The sequence below is a fragment of the Pan paniscus genome, chromosome 6 (assembly GCF_029289425.2).
Source record: "Pan paniscus chromosome 6, NHGRI_mPanPan1-v2.0_pri, whole genome shotgun sequence".
Lineage (NCBI taxonomy): Eukaryota > Metazoa > Chordata > Mammalia > Primates > Hominidae > Pan > Pan paniscus.
In genome coordinates, this window is record NC_073255.2 from 10,178,363 (window position 1) to 10,199,762 (window position 21,400).

The 21,400-nt window shown below is 50.8% G+C and overlaps 1 protein-coding gene across 5 annotated transcripts in view; it reads left to right on the forward strand.

The window, feature by feature from the left end:
- WIPI2 (WD repeat domain, phosphoinositide interacting 2) overlaps positions 1-19,057 on the forward strand; it is a 41,583-nt gene extending 22,526 nt beyond the window's left edge. For 3 of the 5 annotated variants that reach the window (XM_003819759.6, XM_003819757.6, XM_008973173.6), the window contains 10 exons: positions 1,801-1,970; positions 3,858-3,954; positions 4,385-4,482; positions 5,198-5,290; positions 9,909-9,979; positions 13,144-13,251; positions 14,493-14,657; positions 15,420-15,527; positions 16,939-17,069; positions 18,168-19,057. In XM_003819759.6, coding sequence (XP_003819807.1) covers positions 1,801-1,970; positions 3,858-3,954; positions 4,385-4,482; positions 5,198-5,290; positions 9,909-9,979; positions 13,144-13,251; positions 14,493-14,657; positions 15,420-15,527; positions 16,939-17,069; positions 18,168-18,280 — 1,154 coding nt within the window. In that variant the 3' untranslated portion in view covers positions 18,281-19,057. The remainder of the gene's footprint in view (positions 1-1,800; positions 1,971-3,857; positions 3,955-4,384; positions 4,483-5,197; positions 5,291-9,908; positions 9,980-13,143; positions 13,252-14,492; positions 14,658-15,419; positions 15,528-16,938; positions 17,070-18,167) is intronic. The other 2 variants (XM_003819758.6, XM_003819760.6) reach the window with 1 other exon arrangement.
- Positions 19,058-21,400: the final 2,343 nt, after the last annotated feature.

Sequence of the window (21,400 nt, forward strand, 5' to 3'; positions counted from 1 at the left end):
AGAGATAGGACCTCACTATGTTGCCCAGGCTGGTCTCGAATTCCTGCCCTCAAGCAGTCCTCCCACCTTGGCCTCCCAAAGTGCGGGGATTACAGGTGCGAAGCACGGCATCTGGCCCCAGCCCTCTTTCTCGCCCATCGCCTAGCAAGCAGGGCTGCCGTGACTTGGTAGCCATGTTAATCTCCTGAGGGAAAGAGGGGACTGGTCAGAGAACCAGGGTCTGATCTTTAGGGAAATTATTTTTACTGCAAATAATTGACATCCTGGGTTATGCACCATCTCTTCTGAGTTGGGTTGGCCTCGTGTCTGAGTGGTGCTGCATGCCAGGTGCTAGAGGTGTATCCGCTGACAAAGATTCCTGTGTCCACGCACTGGCATGATCCCTCCTGATCATGCCTTTCGTTGACAGATCCTGGAAGACGGTGGCCGCTAGTCTGAGATGCTGCAGACAGAGCCTGTCCTCCCTGGCCCCCCGACCCCGCCACCATCTCCCCATTTATGGCAGACGCTTGCATCTGTTCCTTTTGAATGAAGGTCGCTTGCTGTTGTCAGAAAGAAGGTTTATGACAGCTTTCTGGTAAAAGCAACTGAAAAGACACTGAATGGATGCTGTGAAGAGCTTAGGATGATGCGCTTGTGTTTATGGCCCGTTCCATTCGAAGTGGTGTCGCGCTGCAGGATGGCGCGTAGGTCAGCGAGGGGCCGCGGGTGCGAGGGTGGTCCTCTGAGAGGAGCAGCCGTGTTTTTGCTGCAGCTTTCCCATGTTTCATTCACACACACAAGTACTTGTCACTGTGCTGCAGCTGGCCACAGTATCCAGTTAGTCACACGCAGCGCAGGTCTGTAGCCAGGAGCCACAGGCCACAGCATACAGCCTAGGGGCATAGTAGGCCTACCATCTAGATTTGTGTTTGCACGACAGAATTGCCTACGGGGCTTTTCTTTGTTTTGTTGTTGTTGTTGTTTTTGAGATGGAGTCTCGCTCTGTGGCCCAGGCTGGAGTGCAGTGGCGCGATTTTGGCTCACTTCAAGCTCCGCCCCCCGGGTTCACACCGTTCTCCTGCCTCAGGCTCCTGAGTAGCTGGGACTAACAGGCGCCCACCACCACGCCTGGCTAATTTTTTGTATTTTTAGTAGAGATGGGGTTTCACCATGTTAGCCAGGATGGTCTTAATCTCCCGACCTTGTGATCCACCCGCCTCGGCCTCCCAAAGTGCTGGGATTACAGGCGTGAGCCACTGCGCCCGGCCCCTTCAGGGCATTTCTTAGAACGTATGTCAGCATTTTGTGACACGAGTGTAATAGCAACATCTTTTTAATAAATATGTGTCATGCCACTTTGGACATGTGTGATTCTTTGGCCAGCCTCAGTATGCAAGCACGTAGGCTAGCGCTCAGCACATGAGTCTATGGAACCCAGGGGAAGCAATTGCAGTTTCGTAGTAGTTTGTGTCTTAATTAAGGGAGCCCCTAGACCTTACTCTTTCACTTTACCTAGGAGTTTGGTTCCTAAACTCACCATTCAAATCCAGCAACAGAACTGACTGAAAGGAACCTTTGTCTTTCGTGTGAATGCTCGTGAGGGGCCATCCTTACAGTGGAAACGCTCCTGAGGCTCCAGCGAATCAAGACCCTCAGACTCCCGGGCTGTCCCCACCCCATGACCACATGTTCCGCAGGCACCCTCAGCGCTGTGCCCTGCCTGTCGCCCAGGCAGGTGTTTGTTTTTGAGCACAGATTCTGCCTGTGGCCATAGCCATGTGGAGATGTTCACGCATGTACTTCCCTTTGTGATTTCAGCCGATACGGAAGATGTGTGCATTGTAGAGAGATTGTTCTCCAGCAGCCTAGTGGCCATCGTGAGCCTTAAAGCACCAAGGAAGCTAAAGGTTTGCCACTTTAAGAAGGGAACTGAGATCTGCAACTACAGCTACTCCAACACGATTCTGGCTGTGAAGCTCAACAGGCAGGTGAGTGCTTCCCCAGCTGGGTGTGGGCTTGTCTGTTGTTCCCTCCAGCACTCTGGGACAAGCCCACCCCACCGGCATGCCCCTCCGTCATTCCCTTGCTGCCTGGCCCCACGTTGCCGGGCACAGATCCTTGCCTACAGAGACCAGCTCTGTTTCCTCACCCACCAGCTTTGCTCAGCCCATTCCATTCACGACAAATGCCTGGGCCTCTGCCACACTGCTCCCATACAGGCGTCCCCGGCCCCACCCAGAGGGTGGATGGCAGTCTCTTTCACTTATTACCTGGTTTTGCTTTTATAAATGTTACTTAAAAAAAAAAATATTTGGCCGAGCACAGTGGCTCACGCCTGTAATCCCCACACTTTGGGAGGCCGAGGCGGGCAGATTGCCTGAGGTCAGGAATTTGAGATCAGCCTGGCCAACATGATGAAACCCCGTCTCTACTAAAAATACAAAAATTAGCTGGGCATGGTGGCAGGCACCTGTAATCCCGGCTACTCGGGAGGCTGAGGCAGGAAAATCGCTTGAACCCGGGAGTCGGAAGTTACAGTGAGCCGAGGTCATGTCATTGCGCTCCAGCTTGGGCAACAAGAGCGAGACTTCGTCTCAAAAAAAAAAAAAACTTAGAGACTTTTTTTCCTTTTGTAAATTGTTAGTTTAACTTTGAATTCAAGATGAAGAATTTATTACTTTATCTCCCCCTAAACTAATAAGACTGTCTGGCACAGAGGAAGGACGTGGGTGGCACGTGTGTGTGTTTCACGCACGTGTGTGTGTCTCCCAGCTTGTGCTCACGCCCAGGGTAACAGCACCACCCGGGAGACCCCTGGCAATCTGATTCTGCCCGCACTCCCTGCAGGGAAAGCTGATTAGGCTGCTGGCTGTAGAGTGGACATGATGACAGCCAGTAGCTGCACCCTGAGATACAGTGACTAGGTGAAGTCACAGTAGAGACGTTCTTGCCTTACACAGTTGAAACTAGGAACTGGTCTGTTAACTGACATAGTTGGTTAGAATGGGAAATTATAAGACATCATATCTTGAGCATTTAAAAATTGTAAAGCATACAAATTGTGTTCATGTCCAACTAATGTAGAGCTGGGTGCATGCCCGTCATCTTTCTTGCATAAATCGTCTCAGCGATGCATCGTCTGCATGTCTACATTCATTTTCTTCCAAATGGAGCAGGAACTTGCAAAGTAATCTGAGTGCACAATAAAATGTTAGACCTTTTAAAACCCCCTTATTTTCATTTTACCTGTGCTGCACTCAGCATCAGTTTTAAAAAGCAAATCTTTCCAAATCTATTCACAGCACACTTGTCTTAGCTGTAGGTTAGCATTTGCCTAACACTAAACTAAATGGCCTGGTTAGAATTCCCAGTAGAGCTGGGGTGAGTATGAGGGAGAGGTGCACCCGGCCTGGCTCCTTCTTGATTGTTGATGGAAAGCAGCTGTATCCTTGGCGCTTCTAACATTGGTCTGCATGGTGTTCTAGAAGGAACTAAGATTGTGAAGCCAACGCAGGGGTGGATCACCTGAGGTCAGGAGTCCTAAGACCAGCCTGGCCAACATGGTGAAACCCCATCTCTACTAAAAATACAAAAATTAGCCAGGCGTGGTGGCAGTCACCTGTAATTCCAGCTACTTGGGAGGCTGAGGCAGGAAAATCACTTGAACCCGGAAGGCAGAGGTTGCAGTGAGCCGAGATCACACCACTGCACTCCAGCCCGGGTGACACAGCGAGACACTGACTCCAAAAAAATAAAATACAATAACAATAGAAGGAACGAGAGCGTCATAGTCCAGGAGTCAGTCAACTGGAGATTGGGGCAGGTATTGCACTGGCCGTTGCTTCACGTTTGGTTTCGTTTTGTCTCTCGCCTAGAGGCTGATAGTATGCCTGGAGGAGTCCCTGTACATCCACAACATTCGGGACATGAAGGTGCTGCATACGATCAGGGAGACGCCTCCAAACCCTGCAGGTGAGCTAACTTGTGAGGAGAGAATCCCATTTTTCTGATTTTGCCCTTGAAAGATAGCTATAGGTGAGAGAGATTTTTTCTTTTTATAGGTTCCGCAGATGAGACAGATTTTAAAAGTATTGATCCCAAACCAAGCTGCCTTCCTACTGATGCTGGTCATGTGACCACATAAACTCATTGGTTTGATCAACTTTCAAGTTTGAGGTTACTGATCAGTTCAAACCAAAGGCCTTTAATCTCTTGACAATACTGGTATCACCTAAGGTGGGGATTTGGGGTTGCAGAACTTTCTTAACACAGCAAACAAGATTGTATCCAAGCTATTATTTGTTCCTAATGCTCTGTTAAGTGAATGCTGAATTATGTCTGACATCCAAGAAGGAACTCTCAGGTGGAAGTTTGCATCTCGTCCTCCGTGTGTCATTTGCAGGCCTGTGTGCGCTGTCAATCAACAACGACAACTGCTACTTGGCGTACCCAGGGAGCGCGACCATCGGAGAGGTGCAGGTCTTCGATACCATTAATTTGGTGAGATGCCTTTCCTGCTCGAATAGCTCTCTAAAGTGTGGCTTTTTCCTGAAGAGGAGCATCCTGGCTTGGCTCAGCAATACAACCGCTGCACTTTTTTTTTTGTTTGTTTGTTTTTGAGACGGTCTTGCTCTGTCGCCCATGCTGGAGTGCAGTGGTGCAGTCCTAGCTCACTGCAGCCTCAACCTCCCGGGCTCAAGTGATCCTCCTGCCTCAGCCTCCCAAGGAGTTACAGTCATGCAACACCACACCCAGCTAATTTTTTATTTTTGTAGAGATGGAGTCTTGCTGGGTTGCCCAGGCTGGCCTCAAACTCCTGGCCTTAAGCCATCCTCCCGCCTCGGCCCCCTAAAGTGCTGGGACTACAGGCGGGTGCCCCGCGCCCAGCCCCGCTACTCTCTTCTCAGTAGCAGAGTAGGTCTGGCTCATTCTGCTTCTGGATCTGCTGCAGCGTTCAGACCAGTGCTGAGCTCCTCGCCACGGGAATGTTTGAAGGAACATAGAAAACCTTAGGGATAAATTGCTTTGCTTTTTCTAAAGTTGGAGCAGCATTTCCTTGGATGCCCAGCCCCAGTAAATCAAATGGGTTTGGCATTTGTTTGGACCGTAATGGTGTTTTAGGAACAGCTAATTGGTACTTGCGGACCAAGTGCCAGCCCTGGGGCGTGGGCGGTCACTGTGCGGTGGCCACTCTTTATTGGTGTCCCTTTTTCAGAGAGCTGCAAACATGATTCCGGCTCACGACAGTCCTTTAGCGGCACTGGCCTTTGACGCAAGTGGAACTAAACTTGCCACGGCTTCGGAGAAGGTGAGTCTGCTTTTCCCCGGGGGAGCACTGGTGCCAAGGCGTCCACAGACTTTTTCAGTTCTGTTCACACAGCCACCTTAGAGGCAAGGTCCTATACTTACCAGCTCCAGGAGAAGCAAAGACAGCCACCCGCTTGTCAGGCCACGGGCGTGTACTGCCCGAGAGTGAGCGGAGCTTGCGGTGTGCCACTGGGACGGGAGAGCTGGTCCACATTTGTAGTAGAAAATACAGAAATGTCCAGAGGAGACAGAAGTGCCATGTGTAACCACACCGCTCACCCACTTTGTTTCTAAATGATGAAACTAACACATAACAGTAAAGAACCCAGACAGTGATGAAACGTGAAAAAGCAAAGACAGAATTCTATCCAGCCAGTCTGAACACATTTCAGTGTATTTCATTTTCTCTTTAGTCAACAAAATTGGGATCCTACTATGGGTATAATTTATCCTTTTTCACTCTGCATGACATTTGTCTAAGTTCAAAAACACTTGTAATGGCCGCGCAGTATTTAGTTGTGATTCATGTCAACATCACCCTTTTGGGACTTTGTTTCTAATACGTTGCTGCCGTAGGTAGTAGTGTATTTAAGTCATGTATCAATGTTTTATATGTATTTCTAACTATGAATTCAAGAGATTCCAGTAAGAAGAATGTCTGGCTTTAAAGGAGATGGCCTCTAAATGTCCCCGTGTACCTGTGACCGCGTGGCGAGGCTCCCTGGCCCCCAGGAGACTGAAGGCTCCTCGTTCTCTTCCTCATTTGGACTGTGCCTCTCTTTTTGTTTCAGTTCCTCTTTTCTTGAAAGTTGCGTCTTCCATTCTTCTGTCTTGAGGTCGCGTCTGTTCTCCCGCCTCCGTTGTCTCCGCTCTTCATTGGCCACCGATGACCTTTACTTTGATTTGGATATGATTTTGCTTCTCATTGAAATCCTAAAATAGCCTCCCCTTTCAAGCCATCTCTCCCCTCAAACTATCGACCAGAGAAGATACAATAAAACGTCGGCTCACTTCCTTAGCTTTCCTGCCTGGGCCTTTGTTCTTCAGTCTCACACCCGAGTTCTGTAATAATGATGTCACCGCTTATGGGTCACTTCTGGGTCATGAATTATCCTGGATCTTTTATCTTCATTACCTCATTTGTTTCCCCTCAGCAAGGTAAACAGTTCTCTGTTTCATAGCAAGGGCTCAGAGAGGTTAAGCGGTGTGCCCGGGGCCGCCCAACTGGGCAGCAACAGAGGGGTCAGACTCCAAGTCTGACTTTGATTCTAATTATGCTAGACTATCCCAATATCACCTTGTCCTTTTCTTTTCCCTTTGAAATAGCCCTGAAATTCTGTTACCCTTTGACTAATCAAAGTCTCACTGTTAATGTTTTTTTAGTAGCTCTTATAAAGGCCCAAAAGTACTTGATGGAATTTTAAGGCCCATAAAAATAGAATTTTTTTTTCTGGACTATAAAGAGGAACCTTGATTGCTTTTACATGGAATCCTCTCATCTGTGGAGTGAGAGCAGCAAGGCCTTCTCAGCCCTGCTCTGTCCCAGGTGCTGAGGCCCCCCTGAGGCCTGTGACTTAATCCTGCTTTCAAGAATCTTGCGGTCATGTGGCAACAAAACAACTCTTAATTAATTAGTATTGCACGGTAGACGTGCGCCACAAAATTATGTCTCATCTGAAAGTTTAGGCTGCAGAGGACAAAACCTTTGCCGTGGTTATTTTTGTATATGGATGCAGAAAATAGTTCATTCTCTAATTCTCAATGTTACAAGCTCAGTTTGTGTCCCTCCATCCAGAGAGAACCAAGTGTTCTCAAGTACCAGTTTTTTTTTTTTTGAGACAGGGTCATGCTTGCTCTGTCACCCAGGCTGGAGTGCAGTGGCACAATCTCTGCTCTATGCAACCTCCATCTCCCAGGCTTAAGTGATCTTCCTACCTCAGCCTCCCAAGTAGCTGGGACTACAGGCACCTGCCACCACGCCCAGCTAATTGTTGTATTTTTTGTAGAGATGGGGTTTCACCCTGTTGGCCAGGCTGGTTTCAAACTCCTGAGCTCAAGCGATCGACAAACCTCAGCCTCCCAAAGTGCTAGAATTACAGGAGTGAGCCACCGTGCCTGGCCTATATCCTGATTTCTAATAGCTGTATACTATCCCAGTGTATGAGTTCACCAGAATTTATGTAAACAGTTCCTTGGTGTTCTACACTTAGGTCATCTGCTGCTTTTTACTTTTTTTTTTTTTTTTTTTTTTTGAAACGGAGTCTTGTTCTGTCCCCCAGGCTGGAGTGCAGTGTGGTATGATCTCAGCTCACCACAACCTCCGCCTTCCAGGTTCAAGCAGTTCTCCTGCCGCAGCCTCCTGAGTAGCTGAGATTACAAGCGCACGCCACCACACCCAGCTAATTTTTGTATTTTGAGTAGATGGGGTTTAACCACGTTGGCCAGGCTGGTCGTGAACTCCTGACCTCGTGATCCACCCGCCTTGGCCTCCCAAAGTGCTGGGATTACAGGAGTGAGCCACCACGCCCAGCCACTTTTTACTATTTATAAACACAGAGATAGTGTAGTGGCATGATCATGGCTCACTGCAGCTTCCACTCCTGGAACAACAGGAATGAACCATCAGGCTTAGCTGATTTTTTTGTTTTTTGTAGAGATGGGGTCTCGTTATGTTGCCCAGGCTGGTCTTGAACTGCTGGGCTCTAGTGTTTCTCCTGTCTTGGCCTCCCCAAGTGCTGGGATTACAGGCATGAGTCACTGCATTCAGCTTAGATAGTCTTTTCTTTCTTTCTTTTTTTTTGAGACAGAGTCTCTCTGTAGCCCAAGCTGGAGTGCAATGGCGCGATCTCAGCTCACTGCAGCCTCCACCTCTGGGGCTCAAGCGATTCTCGTGCCTCAGCCTCCCAACTAGCTGGGACTACAGGTGCGTGCCACCACACCCACCTAATTTTTTTTTTTTTTTTGAGACGGAGTCTTGCTGTGTCACCCAGGCTCAAGTGCAGTGGTACGATCTCGGCTCACTGCAACCTCCGCCTCCTGGGTTCAAGTGATTCTCCTGCCTCAGCCTCCTGAGTAGCTGGGATTACAGGCATGCGCCACCATGCCCAGCTAATTTTGTATTTTTAGTAGAGACGGGGGTTCACCATGTTGGCCAGGCTGGTCTGGAACTCCTCACGTCAGGTGACCGCTCACCTCGGGCTCCCAAAGTTTGGGATTACAGGCGTGAGTCACCGCACCTGGCCCACACCCAGCTAATTCTTTTGTATTTTAGTAGAGATGGGGTTTCACCATGTTGCCCAGGGTGGTCTCGAACTCCTCACCTCAGGAGATCTGCCTACCTTGACCTTCCATCAGCCTAATATTCTTAACAGTTTTTATATTTAACAGTTTGAACCTCCTAAAATTTGTATAGTAGGAGGGTGAATGTTGAATAATTCTTCCTGCCCTGCAAATTTGGAATGCTACCCATTTTAAGGCCTTTCTTTCCATCAGTCTATTTCTTTTTGTGCTAATTTAATACCATTATATCACTTGATAGTATTCTTTTAATATTCAAGCATTCAGAGTCCTGCTCGTTATTTTCTTGGCGCTTCTCTATTTATTCCCCCAGATGTTCATGTCTGTCTCATCATCCACAGATCTGATATTAACTTGGGGGAAGTTGGCATCTTCAAGACACTTCCCATTAAAGCAGGCACATGCCGAGCTCCCTTGTATTCCTAGTTCTTTGTCTTAGTAAGATTTTCTTCATGTGCATCTTACCATTTGGTGAGTTGGGATTGACTCCTTATAAGGTAGTTGAGATTTCCAGCTAATCGGCTCTCTGGATCCGTAACTGAATTTAAAGTGGCAGGAAAGACCTTGGTGGGGTCCGAAGCCTCGTCAGACCACAAGGTCTTGCCCGTGTACCACACACAAATCCAGGCTTTTATTTATTTATTTATTTATTTATTTATTTATTTATTTATTTTTTTTTTTTTTTTTTTTTTCCGAGATGGAGTCTTGCTCCAGAGCTGGAGTGCAGTGGTGCAATCTCGGCTCACTGCAACCTCCACCTCCTGGGTTTAAGCGATTCTTCTGCCTCAGCCTCCCGAGTAGTTGGGATTACAGGCATGCGCCACCACACCCAGCTAATTTTGTATTTTTAGTAGAGACACAGTTTCTCCATGTTAGTCAGGCTAGTCTCAAACTCCTGACCTCTGATGATCTGCCCGCCTCGGCCTCCCAAAGTTCTGGGATTACAGGCGTGAGCCACCACACCCGGCCCAGGCTTTTATTTTTAATAGTTTAAACTTCAGATGACTCAGAACAATAGAATGATATGCCACTTTTGCCCTGAAGACTGTTAGTGTTGAGAGTAAGTAGTCATTTAAAATAGGTTTAAAGAAAAGATTGAACATTAAGTCAACAATAGAACAGGGGAGTGTTTTTCTATGCTCGTGGCAAAAAGTGTGGAGGTGATGTTCAAGGGGGGCCCTGGGGGACCCCAGACTCCTTGGTGGCCCAGGGCAGAGCTGTCCTGGAGATAGCCGTGTGGCGCATTTGCAGTCTGCTGTGAAAGATGGGAAATTCCTGTTTTAACTCAGCTCAAATTCTTCTTTTCTCTTTTCCTTCCACAGGGGACTGTGATTAGGGTATTTTCCATTCCAGAAGGACAAAAACTCTTTGAGTTTCGGAGAGGAGTAAAGAGGTAAAGTACATGAATGTCCAGAATGGATTCTGGAGGTTGTATTTGGATTTCAGTTTTATGTTATCTATGAACAAACAAGTAGAACCCCCAGGAGAATTCCACACGAGCATTTCTATCCCGGCTGGGTCACCGGGTAAGATCTGGGCATCGGTCTTGTCATGGGAATTGAAGAGCACTTTCAGAAAAGCAGATTGGGTTTTTGTTTGCGATCCCACCAGCTAGCGTGAGAGTTGTGAAGCGCTCATGCAACCAGGTGGGCCCTCCAGTGCCCGGCAGCTCCCAGCCTGCTCTAAGGGACGGGGCGGCGACCTCATGGGTAGCGCACCCTCCCCTTTAAAGGCCACGCTCTGAGAACCTGTTCCAGCTCTCCAGCTCCGCCTCCACCCTCAGCAAATGGCATTGGCCCCTTTTTTAACCCAGAAGCCGCAGGCTGGAGTTCTCTTGTCTTCCTCCCTCCAGGCTGCAAAGCTTCCCTCATCGGTGCTTACATGCCTCCTGTGGCGCCTGCTTTGGAGGCAGGACTGTCCCTCCCTTGTCGGACAGTAGAGCAGGGGAGGCCTCGGGCTCTGGAGCCCGTGCCTCAGATCGGAGCCCTAGGGAGCACTTGCAGTCGCGTGGCCGTGGTCGGCGGGACCCCACCTCAGGTCTGGGGCTCCACGTCTCTGATCAGTACCTCCCTCCCTGAAGGTGGCTGTTGAAAGAGGAGGGGCTGTCTTTCGGGGACTCTCCCGCCATCTGGTCCCCCTTCCTCATGGGATCCCCACAGGTGCAGCAGGTGCACCTCAGTATCCCCAAACGTCACCGCTCCTCCAGCTCCTGCCTCCTCGTGTCCTTTGGTCTTCTTCCTCACACCACATCTTTCTGGAGTTTTCCTGTGTTGCTGCTTCTGCCCAGTTCCCCTCCTGTGCCTGTTTCTGCCCTGGAGCTGCTCCTCACCCAACCCCCTTCCTCACCCCCATGGCCTGTGTGTGTGCTGATCCCGGGGCTGGACGTGTAGCCTGGCTTCCTTCTTGAGGTGCCCGTATTCCTCCTGCCTGCTGGGCACCTCAAGCCACCAGGCCAGTTTGCCCCTGGCCCCTCGTCCCTCACACTCCCCATCTTGGTAAATAGCACCACCTGCCAGCACCCTGGCACCCAAGCCAGAGGGACTCGGCCCTGCATCCTTCCGCCTGAATGGTGCCTCCAGGGAGCTCCCAGCTGTGGGCCCGCCCTGTGCCCCTCCCGCCACGCCACCTGATCCAGGCTTTGCCTGGTTTCTGCTGTTGCCCTGGATTCCCGTCAGGCCATTCTTCAGACTCTCACCCAGGCTGTTTGAAAAATGTAAATATAATCCAATCACACCCCACCTGACATCTCCCACCACACCTCTGTCCTGCTGGATTAGCCCCAGGCCCCTGCCTTGGTTCAGCAGGCCTCCCAGCACCAGCCCTTCCGCCCAGCCTGATTCTGTTTCATTGTCCCTGTCCTGGCTCCAGCAGTACCGCACTTTCAGATCCTCAGAAGAGCCGATCTCTTTTATCCACCAGGGTCTTGCGTGAGCTGGCAGATCTGGTGGCCTGGCCGGCTTCTGTAACCCTGGGAGTCCAAGTCGAGTGTCGCCCTCGAGGAGGCCTTTTTTTGATCCTTGGGTTAAATCCCTTTCTCCATGCATCTCTAGTGCCTTCCACATATTTTTCTCACATTCCTTTGCCTGTGGCAAATGGAATATTTGGGTGACCGCCCAAGGGGTTCACCTTGCCCGCTGCCTAGACAGAGCCGATTCATCAAGATGGGAATTGCAGTAGAGAAAGTAATTCATGCAGAGCTGGCCATGCGGGAGGCTGGAGTTTTACTACTACTCAAATCAGTCTCTCTGAGCATTCAGGGAGCAGAGTTTTTAAGGATAACTTGGGTGGGGAGAAGCCAGTGAGCCAGGAGGGCTGAATGGTCAGAGATGAAATCTTAGGGAGTCGGAGCTGTCTTCTTGCACTCAGTGAGTTCCTGGCTGGGGGCCACAAGATCAGATGAACCAGTTCATTGATCTGTGTGGGGCCACCGGATCCATCAAGTGCAGGGTCTGCAAAATATCATAAGCAAACTTTCTCCCAAAGTTAATTCAGCCTATGCCCGGGAATGAACAAGGACAGCTTGGAGATGAGAAGCAAGATGGAGTCAGTGAAGCTAGATCTCGTTCACCGTCTCAGTCATAATTTTGCAAAGGCGGTTTCGTTTGCACCTCCCTGACCCCACCCCCATCGCTGGATGCTGCATTAAGGCGAGAACATTCCTAATTCATACCCCTACCTAATTCATACACATGGTCAACACTGACTCCAGGAAAACCCCTTGCTATTACGGACAGGGCTAAAAGTATCTTGTATTTCTAGGGTTATGAAGAAATTCACATGAATTTAGTGGCTTTGGGATGCCGATTGATTTTTAAGACACACTGGAGCCACTTTGCCTGTTGAAAGTTTTGCTCTGTCTTTTCTTTTTTTGTCTTTTTTTTTTATAAATAATTGAGACAGAGTCTCACTCTGTCGCCCAGGCTGGAGTGCAGTGGTGCGATCTCAGCTCACTGCAACCTGTGCCTCCCAGGTTCAAGCGATTCTCCTGCCTCAGCCTCCCAAGTAGCTGGGACTACAGGCACCCGCCACCACAGCCAGCTAATTTTTGTAATTTTAGTAGAGACGGGGGGTTTCACCATGTTGGCCAGGATGGTCTCGATATCTTGATCTCGTGATCCGCCCACCTTGGCCTCCCAAAGTGCTGGGATTACAAGCTTGAGCCACCGTGCCCGGCGCTTTGCTCTGTTCTTAAACTTTACTGAGGTTGCCGATTTACCCTCTGGTGTGGAAAGAATGGCTGTAACTTAAATTACTGAGTTTTCTTTTACTCACCTTAGGACTATAAATCCATCCTACTTCAGCTAAAAGTGGTTTAGTGAAATCCTATTCCTTTCATCATGTGGAAGCTTGCAGCTGTGTTAACGAATTGTTCTTAGTATTTCCTTTTGAACATTTTCCTCTCTCAAGGAAAATGTTTGAGAAGGTGGCTGGAGGGGAATAAAACTTACCAGCAGGCCCAAGTGTGCCCGTGACAGGAACTCTTCTCCGCCACTTGAGTTGAACCCCTGGGGCAGCTGCTGGCTCCGGTGGCCCGCCCCAACCTGCGCATCTCCCCAGGTGTGTGAGCATCTGCTCCCTGGCCTTCAGCATGGACGGCATGTTCCTCTCCGCCTCCAGCAACACTGAGACCGTGCACATCTTCAAACTCGAGACTGTGAAAGAAAAGTGAGTTGCAAATATACGTTTCTTTAAAAATGATGCAAAACCCTTTGTCCCCACTTGCTGCCGGGATGAGAGGTAAGCACGGACCCGCCCACCCTCTGACATCGTTAGCCAGTGAAGACCCTGGAGCTGGCCATGGAGCGAGCACCTCCGCATCCAGGCTCGGCAGTGAGGAGGATGGGCCCCAGCAGATGAGCTTCTCCCACGGGCAGCACGCAGGGTAGACAGAGGCCTCGCGTAGGGCATGGAGGGCCCAGGTGGACATCCTTTTGTCAGTGAAGATGGCCCCTCCTCAGGTTCCCCTCACGACAAAAGCGTTTGTGATCAGACAGCCCACTAGGGTGAATGGCTCGTCTCTTACCTGCCCATGGGTAAGCAGAGACATGGACGGCTTCCACAAGAATTTATTATTGCAATGAATGTGTAGCATGAGGGGGGTCTTATCTTTTAAGAGGGTCTTACTCTGTTGCCCAGGCTGCAGTGCAGTGGTACAGTCATTACTTAGTGTAGCCTCTAGCTGCTGGGCTCAAGCGATCCTCCTGCCTCAGCCTCCTGAGTACCTGGGACTATAGGCGTGCACCATGCCTGGCTAATTTTTAAAATTTTGTAGAGACAGAATTTCGCTGTGTTGCCCAGGCTGGTCTGGAATTCCTGGGCTCAAGCGATCTGCCGGTGAGCCACCGCGCCCAGCCTGTCTTTAAAAATTTTTTAAAGAACATCCCACTCAGACCAGCGTTAACAATAACATACTTTAGGTGGTCAAAAATAATAAATTTTGTTAGGTATATTTCATCACAATTTTTAAAAAGACAAATGGAGCATGCCCCGCCCTCCCCCCCAAAAAAGATGAATAGCAACACAAACAGGATACGGGAAAATAACATTTTGGGGTCTATACTCAAGGTTTTTGGAGACTTCTATTACAGAGACCTAGCAGGGGTCATCAGTTAGGCCCTAGACGTCCTCACACCCTTGCAAAGGGGATGTGTGGTCAGCTGCCACGTCTTGTCCGTGGCCAAAGGCTGCAGCTCCTCCCTGAAGCCTGAGCACCCCTCCCCCGACACCTCCCAGAGGAAGCTCCGTGACGCCCCTGGGGCCCTGAGTGTCTGCTTATAACCAACCCTGTTTAATTTTCCTGTGAAGAATGGAGACTTTTGCTGTCGGCTCCAGAGCTGTGTGAGTAGGGGGTGGCCGTCCCCCCAGGGAGGGTGCAGCTTCATGTGTCTGGTGACCTTTCCTTCCAGACCCCCAGAGGAGCCCACCACCTGGACCGGGTACTTCGGGAAAGTGCTCATGGCCTCCACCAGCTACCTGCCTTCCCAAGTGACAGAAATGTTCAACCAGGGCAGAGCCTTCGCCACGGTCCGCCTGCCATTCTGCGGCCACAAAAACATCTGCTCGCTAGCCACGTGAGTAGAGCCGGCGCCTCCGTCCCCCACCCCGTGTGCCTCAGGCCGAGGGGCCCAGTCCTGGCGGCTTGTGACCCCTTCCGTGCTTCTCCCGAACAGGAGCAGCTTTTTAGAGCCGACACTCCGACGAGAGTTGTCGGGGAGGGGAGGTCCCCTGGCAGGCGCTAGGCTTGCCGCTCTGTGCGGGGGTCCATTTCCACACGGGCTCCCGTTCTGTTTTTGTGGATAGTCTGCGGTATTAATGAAAGACGTTAAGTCAAACCTCGTGAGTGTGCCGTAGTTAACCCTTTGGGGCCACAGAAACCGCACTTGCCGAGTCTCAGGCATCCGTCCGGCTCCAGGGTCTGGCCTCAGAACACACACGGGGCCTGTGGAGGTTCTGTGCTGCGTGCGGGAAAGATTGTCATTACATCCAGTGATGGCAGGGTTTTGGGCTTCCGTGCGTCTTTAAACATCATTTTCCAGTTTTGTTATCTGACTAGCATCCTGGAAAACTTCTCTGACGATGACTACCTATAATAATCCCAGAAGCCACAAAACTGGTTTCATCCCGCTCTCGTCTCCCGTGGGCTTCAGGGCTCAGCACACGAGTGCAGCCTTGGCCCTGTGAGCCGAGGTCAGTGGGGCGCCAGACACCTGCAGCTGCCCTTGTGCTCATCTTGCTGGGGTCTCTTTCCTCGCCTGCCACAAGTGAGGCTGCCATGTAGTAAGACCGTTTTTGTGACAGTTGTCTAGAATTTGGCTGCTCTTTATTCTCCCTAGAATTCAGAAGATCCCGCGGTTGTTGGTGGGTGCCGCCGACGGGTACCTGTACATGTACAACCTGGACCCCCAGGAGGGTGGCGAGTGCGCCCTGATGAAGCAGCACCGGTGAGTCTGCTCCGGCCGCTTCACGGAGCTGCTCCGCGCTGGCAGGGGGGGCTTTCGGGGCACCTGGCGAACGTTTGTTTATTTCCTTGCAAACCAGTGACATAGAGGGGCAGATTCCAGCACAGCGGCCCATGCCGCGCAGGTCGGGAGCTTCGCTTTCCCAGGTGAAATCAATGCCGCCGCAAGACAGGGAGCCCCGGGCTGCAGCTGGCGGTGTCAGGGCTCCCTCAGGGACTGGGCACAGAGGCGACGCAGGGGTGGCGGGAGCCGCATTTGTTCTTAGGTCGGGGAGAGGTGCTGGGAGGCCAGGCCCTCCTCCCCAGGGTGGAGTTTCGCATTTGGAAAGGAAGGGCACAGCGTGGTGGCCTCCACCATTCAGTGCACGTGGCTGAGAGCCTCTCGTCTCACCGCGAGGTACAGGTTTGTTCTTAGAAAACAGGGAGTTAACATTTGTTCATTGGGAAGTAATGCATTTTCATTCTGTCTTACATGTTTTTTAATGATCAAAAAGTTCTAACAACATATAATTTTTTATTTTAGAGATAGGGTCTCACCCTCGCCCAGGCTGGAGAGCAGTGGTGCAGTCACAGCTCACTGCAGCCTTGACCTCCCAGGTTCAAGGGATCGTTCCACCTCAGCCTCCCTAGTAGCTGGGACTACAGGCGCACAGCACATCCAGCTAATTACTTTCTTGTGCAGGGTCTTGCTAGGTTGTCCAGGCTGGTCTGGAACTCCTAGGCTCAAGTGAGCCTCCTGCCTTGGCCTCCCCAAGTGTTGGGGTAACAGGAGTGAGCCGCTGCACCTAGCTTTTTGTGTGTGTGTGAGAAATGGAGTCTCACTCTGTCACCCAGGCTGGAGTGCAGTGGCGCAATCTCGGCTCACTGCAATCTCCGCCTCCCAGGTTCAAGCGATTCTCCTGCCTCAGCCTCCCGAGTAGCTGCATGCTACTCGGACCACAGGTGCATGCCACCATGCCCTGCTAATTTTTTGTATTTTTAGTAGAGACGGGGTTTCACTGTGTTAGCCAGGATGGTCTCCGTCTCCTGACCTCGTGATCCGCCTGCCTCAGCCTCCCAAAGTGCTGGGATTACAGGCGTGAGCCACTGCACCCGGGCTAGCCTGACTTTTTTTGTAAATAGTGAATCCTCGTTATTAGTTAGTTCTTCCATTGTAAAAGTGAAATATTGTCTTGTTAGGTATAACTCCCTCTTTAGACTTTCCGTGTAAAACTCTTCATGTAAAAATGTGTGCAGATACACAAGGAGATTAAAGTTGCCACGGCGTGATGAATGCCTGGCGTCCTGTGTGGTGAGTGGTGCGCTGGCTCTGTTGCCGCAGGGCAGCCAGTGTGTACTGCCCGCGAGGCCGCCCGGTGTGGAGACGCTGAGCTGTGTCGCTTTCTTCCCTCCAGGCTGGACGGCAGTCTGGAAACGACCAATGAGATCTTGGACTCTGCCTCTCACGACTGCCCCTTAGTCACTCAGACATACGGCGCAGCTGCAGGAAAAGGTACTTACGTGCCTTCATCCCCAACGAGACTTGGTAAGGGGCGTGACGCAAACCTGGAAGGTAATTAGCCCCACAGCCCCGAGTGCTCCTGCCTTCTGCTGGTTCCGGAGCCACCCCACCAGCTCCTCACTGGGAAAGATGGGGACTGGTTCTGAGAACATAAGCGAGGTTGGTAAATGGGTGTTCCCAAGGCCTCTCTCAAGGCTGAATTCAGTTTCATTTCCTTTTTTTTTTTTTTTTTTTTAAAGGAGAGATGGGGTTTCCCTATGTTGCCCAGGGTGGTCTCAAACTCCTCCTGGGCTCAAGTGATTCTCCCGCCTCAGCCTCCCACAGTGCTGGGATTATAGGCATGAGCCACCGTACCAGGCTCATTTTCTCCGTTTTTAAAGAAAATGTCATCCTGGCTCAGGTGACTCGGGGGTCACGTGACTTGGGCCCAGACTGGCCACCTCTCAGCCAAGATACCACCCTGAAAAGTACTGCCAAGGGTTTCGCCTCTGTCTTTTCCCTCCCACCTTTTTCGTCCTTCAGCAAATCTGCATCGAGTACTGCCTTCATGCTGGGCCTGTGAAGTGCAGAAGCTGTAGGGGAACGAGGCCAATGGGCTCCCCTCCGGCGGCAGCACTAAGACCCATGCATGAGATCCTCCAGCCACAGCCTTGGCTATGTGAGCCACCTTCTTAAAAAAGCCAACTCGCATTCCAGTGGGAGAGCCTGTGGTTTTGCACCCACGCAGGGCTGTGCCTGCTCGCTGCCACTCCCATCTGTGAACCGGCCCTTCCAGTTCATGAGCCCACCCTGAGAGTCTCCTAGTGTCATTTTTTTTCCTGGCGTTATTTTTGAGCTCTTAACCAGCTTGAGAGAGTTTGTGGCCCGTCCATTAGGGAGCCTCTGTTTACTGTGCAGGCATCATTTTGACATTTATGAATGTCAGAGAACAAATGACTTCATCTCGAGCTGCCTAAGGCTGCAAAGAGTTCATTAGAAAGCAATCAGAATTCAGAACGTCTTAATACAGGATGCAGTTTATAAATATACACCAGTGTTGCCAAAACACAGTCCTCAGTGTGTGTCATAGGGTCTGTGGTGTGTCCCCAGCCTTTGAAGGGTGACTTCGTCGTCTCTTTGCAGCCTACACAGACGACCTGGGTGCTGTGGGTGGCGCCTGCCTAGAGGACGAGGCCAGCGCCCTGCGCCTGGATGAGGACAGCGAGCACCCGCCCATGATTCTTCGGACTGACTGAACTTGACCTGTGACCTCTGACCCGGGGAGCAGAGAACACTGGCTTCACAGAGGACTTTGTGCATTGCTGCTATGAACTTTGACCTGAGTCGGGGGAGAGGATGGCAGAGACTTTATTAAAAAAAAAAAAAGATTGTAGTGGTAGTCTAACTCCATAACGCTGAGGAAATACATCATTTTCACTTCAGTGGCTTTTAAATCCTGCTTATGAATTTTAGCTTTTTGTTTGTTTGTTTTCTCTTTTTGCCAAAATTAACTGTTTGGTGAAGCCCGCAAAACCGCCTCGCTTTGCATGCGTGAACGTGCCAAGCCAGCATAGGGGAGCTAGAAGCCACTTTCCAGCCACCTGCCGTTGGGTTTTTTCATATCTGTACATAATGCCGAGTGCGTAAGGAAACCATGGCGTCGCGCACAGTGGGTCTGCTTGTCAAGGCCGGTTCTGCAGTGACAGGCCCAGGGGCTGCCCACCAGGTGTGCTGGGCAGACTTCAGCTGGGACAGGAGTCCGATCTCCCTAGGGCCCCACCTGGACCATTTTCCCTCCGTTTTATTTTGTCAATTAAATTCTTTCCAAATTGGATCACTCTGGGATTTCTTCCATGGTGGACTTTTGTTTCTGATCTTGTTTTCCATGTGGATATTGGAGGACAGCGAGGTTCTTTCTGATACTAAAAACCTTTCTTTCAGGCAGCAGATGAAGTTGAAAGGTTGCCTGGACTCGCTGGAGCAAAGGAAAGCGATTTTGTTTGTATAATTAAATGATCTGTTCTTCTACTTCACTCTTCCTGTTGAAAAACTGTGTGATTTTTTTTTTTTTAAGGAAAGTTTGTAGCTCCTCCTATGCCCAGGAAAGCACAGAACTCAAGTGTGGTGGCCGTCTGAGCTGTCCTTTCGCTGGCCCCGCTGGCCGCAGGGGCTTCCTACCTGTGTGAGAGGTCGTAGCGGGAGACAGCAACAGAGAGTAGGCGGCTGGGCCACGTCCTTCACAGGGCGACATGTGCCTTTCTATTTTCATCTTAGAAAATTTCCTCAGCAAACCGATGAGAGATTGTGGTTGCAAGCTTCAGCATTTGCCTTGCTTCCCTTTTCATATTTACAGAATTAAAACAACCTCAAGTACCTCAGACTCTGCATTCCAAACCAAGGCACCCAGCAGCCAAAGTGTCGAGGGCATTTAAGTGGCATTAATGGCAGGAGAGATGGTTTTAGAATCTTTGGAGTGGTGGAAGTTACGGATAGAAGGGAAAAGGCAAAAACTATTTACCCTGCCTCTGCAGGCTCAGGTTTTTGAACCGAGGAAGGCTGGGACGCCTGTTTCCAGATGGTTGTCATGGTCACACTGGTCGAAGAGCTGGAGGGGAGTTGTCCCCTCAGCTGAGCGGCTGCGGTGAAATGCCCCAGTGTTCCTGGGTTGGCTTTATGGCAAACTAAATGCAGGGGACGCTGGAGTCCGACTCACCTACACCGGCTTCCTCCCAGCCGCTGGTGTGCGGCACACACAACATCTGCATTAGGCAGAGGTGCAAGTGGGCTGATTGAACTTTTCCTTCAAAACCTGCTTGTCTGTCCTGGACCTTTGATGAAATGGGATCCCGGTCACGCAGGCTGAGACAGTGGGGACCGCCGAGGCCAGAGTGGGCTATGGTTGAGCAGGGATGAGAAGGGCCGCGGCAGCATGCAGCCTTGACCCACGCCTGCGTCTTGTGGTGCAAGGCCAGAGGGCTCTCTCTAGAACCTGACCGTGCACTCCATCTCCTGGGAGGCACTTTTGGCTAGAGTGAGTGTTCGTGGGGGGAAAAAGTGTGCACAAGAGATACGGAACCCTGAGCTAGGGTTTCCTGTCACCAAAGAGTGAGCTGCATTTCCAGTTCTGCGTTAAAGTATCGTTTGTTCTGGTGCCTGCCTGTGGTGGTGATTTGGAGACTCAAATCTCCTTTGCCAGGTCTCTTGTCTTCCTTTGGGATTGGTAGTATAGAAGATGCTGGGAATTGTCTTCCTCGCTCAGCCTCGGCTTCCCGCACTGTAAGATGAGGCGGTTGCAGAGGAGGCCTCGGACGTCCTCTGACCCTCAGCCCACACTCCCCCTCATGTGGCCCTGGCAGGGCTGGCTGGGTGCGTTCCCTGCAGACCACAGGAAGCCCTGTGCTTGCCTGGGTCAGGGCTAAGCTGTGCGCCCTGGAGGAGGGAAGAGGACTGCAGATTCTTGGTCGAGAAGAATGAAGAGGATTTCTGTTTGCTGAGCAGCCATTGTGGAGGGTTACCCGCCTCCACTTTCCCGTTGCCCATTTCACTGCCACCAGCTCCTCTTCCTCTGCTCGAACCCATGAGTCCCAGCCTCACTGGCGGCCTCAGACATGCTCAGGAGTGACGGGGACAGAGGGAGGCCGCTGAGTTGCCCGTTAGAACTCACTGCTGCGCCAGAGACCCAGGTGGAGAGGGACCCTGAACCAAACAGAACGTGTAATTTTCCGAACTCCAAACTGTACACTCATATTCATTTTTAAATTATATTTTTCCAAACTTCAAAAAGGACGATGAGCGTGGGGGATAGGAAACAAAACCTGTAAACGTTGTGAATGGGCTCAGTGGACTCTGGGACCAAACCTTCTGTAATCTCTAAAACAATGGGACCAAGAGCTGGATGGAACCTGGAGTCAAAAAGTCAAAAAGAACTGCTTCAGTCCCCGCTGTACCGCCTGCCTAGCTGTGGGAGCAGGCAGGGCGCCTGGGAGCCTGCGTTTTCTGGACCGTTCCGTGGGACTCATCCCTACCTCATAGGGCTGTTGTGAGGTGTTGTGTGACTGCGTGTCCTGCAAACGCCCAGCTCAGTGCCCAGCCGGCGGTGGGCACCCAATAAACGCTACAACATAAATGTGTCTTCTGCAATTAAACACGATTTTTATTCAGTTCTGGTTTTTGAATAAGCCAGGCGGGAGGGAGGTGACAATACGGGTAAGAAGTGTAATTCAGAGGCTAGGCATGGTGGCTCACGCCTGTAATCCCAGCACTTTGGGAGGCCAAGGTGGGCGGATCACTTGAGGTTAGGAATTCGAGACCAGCCTGGCCAACATGGTGAAACGACATTTCTACTAAAAATACAAAAATTAGCTGGGGGGGGGTGG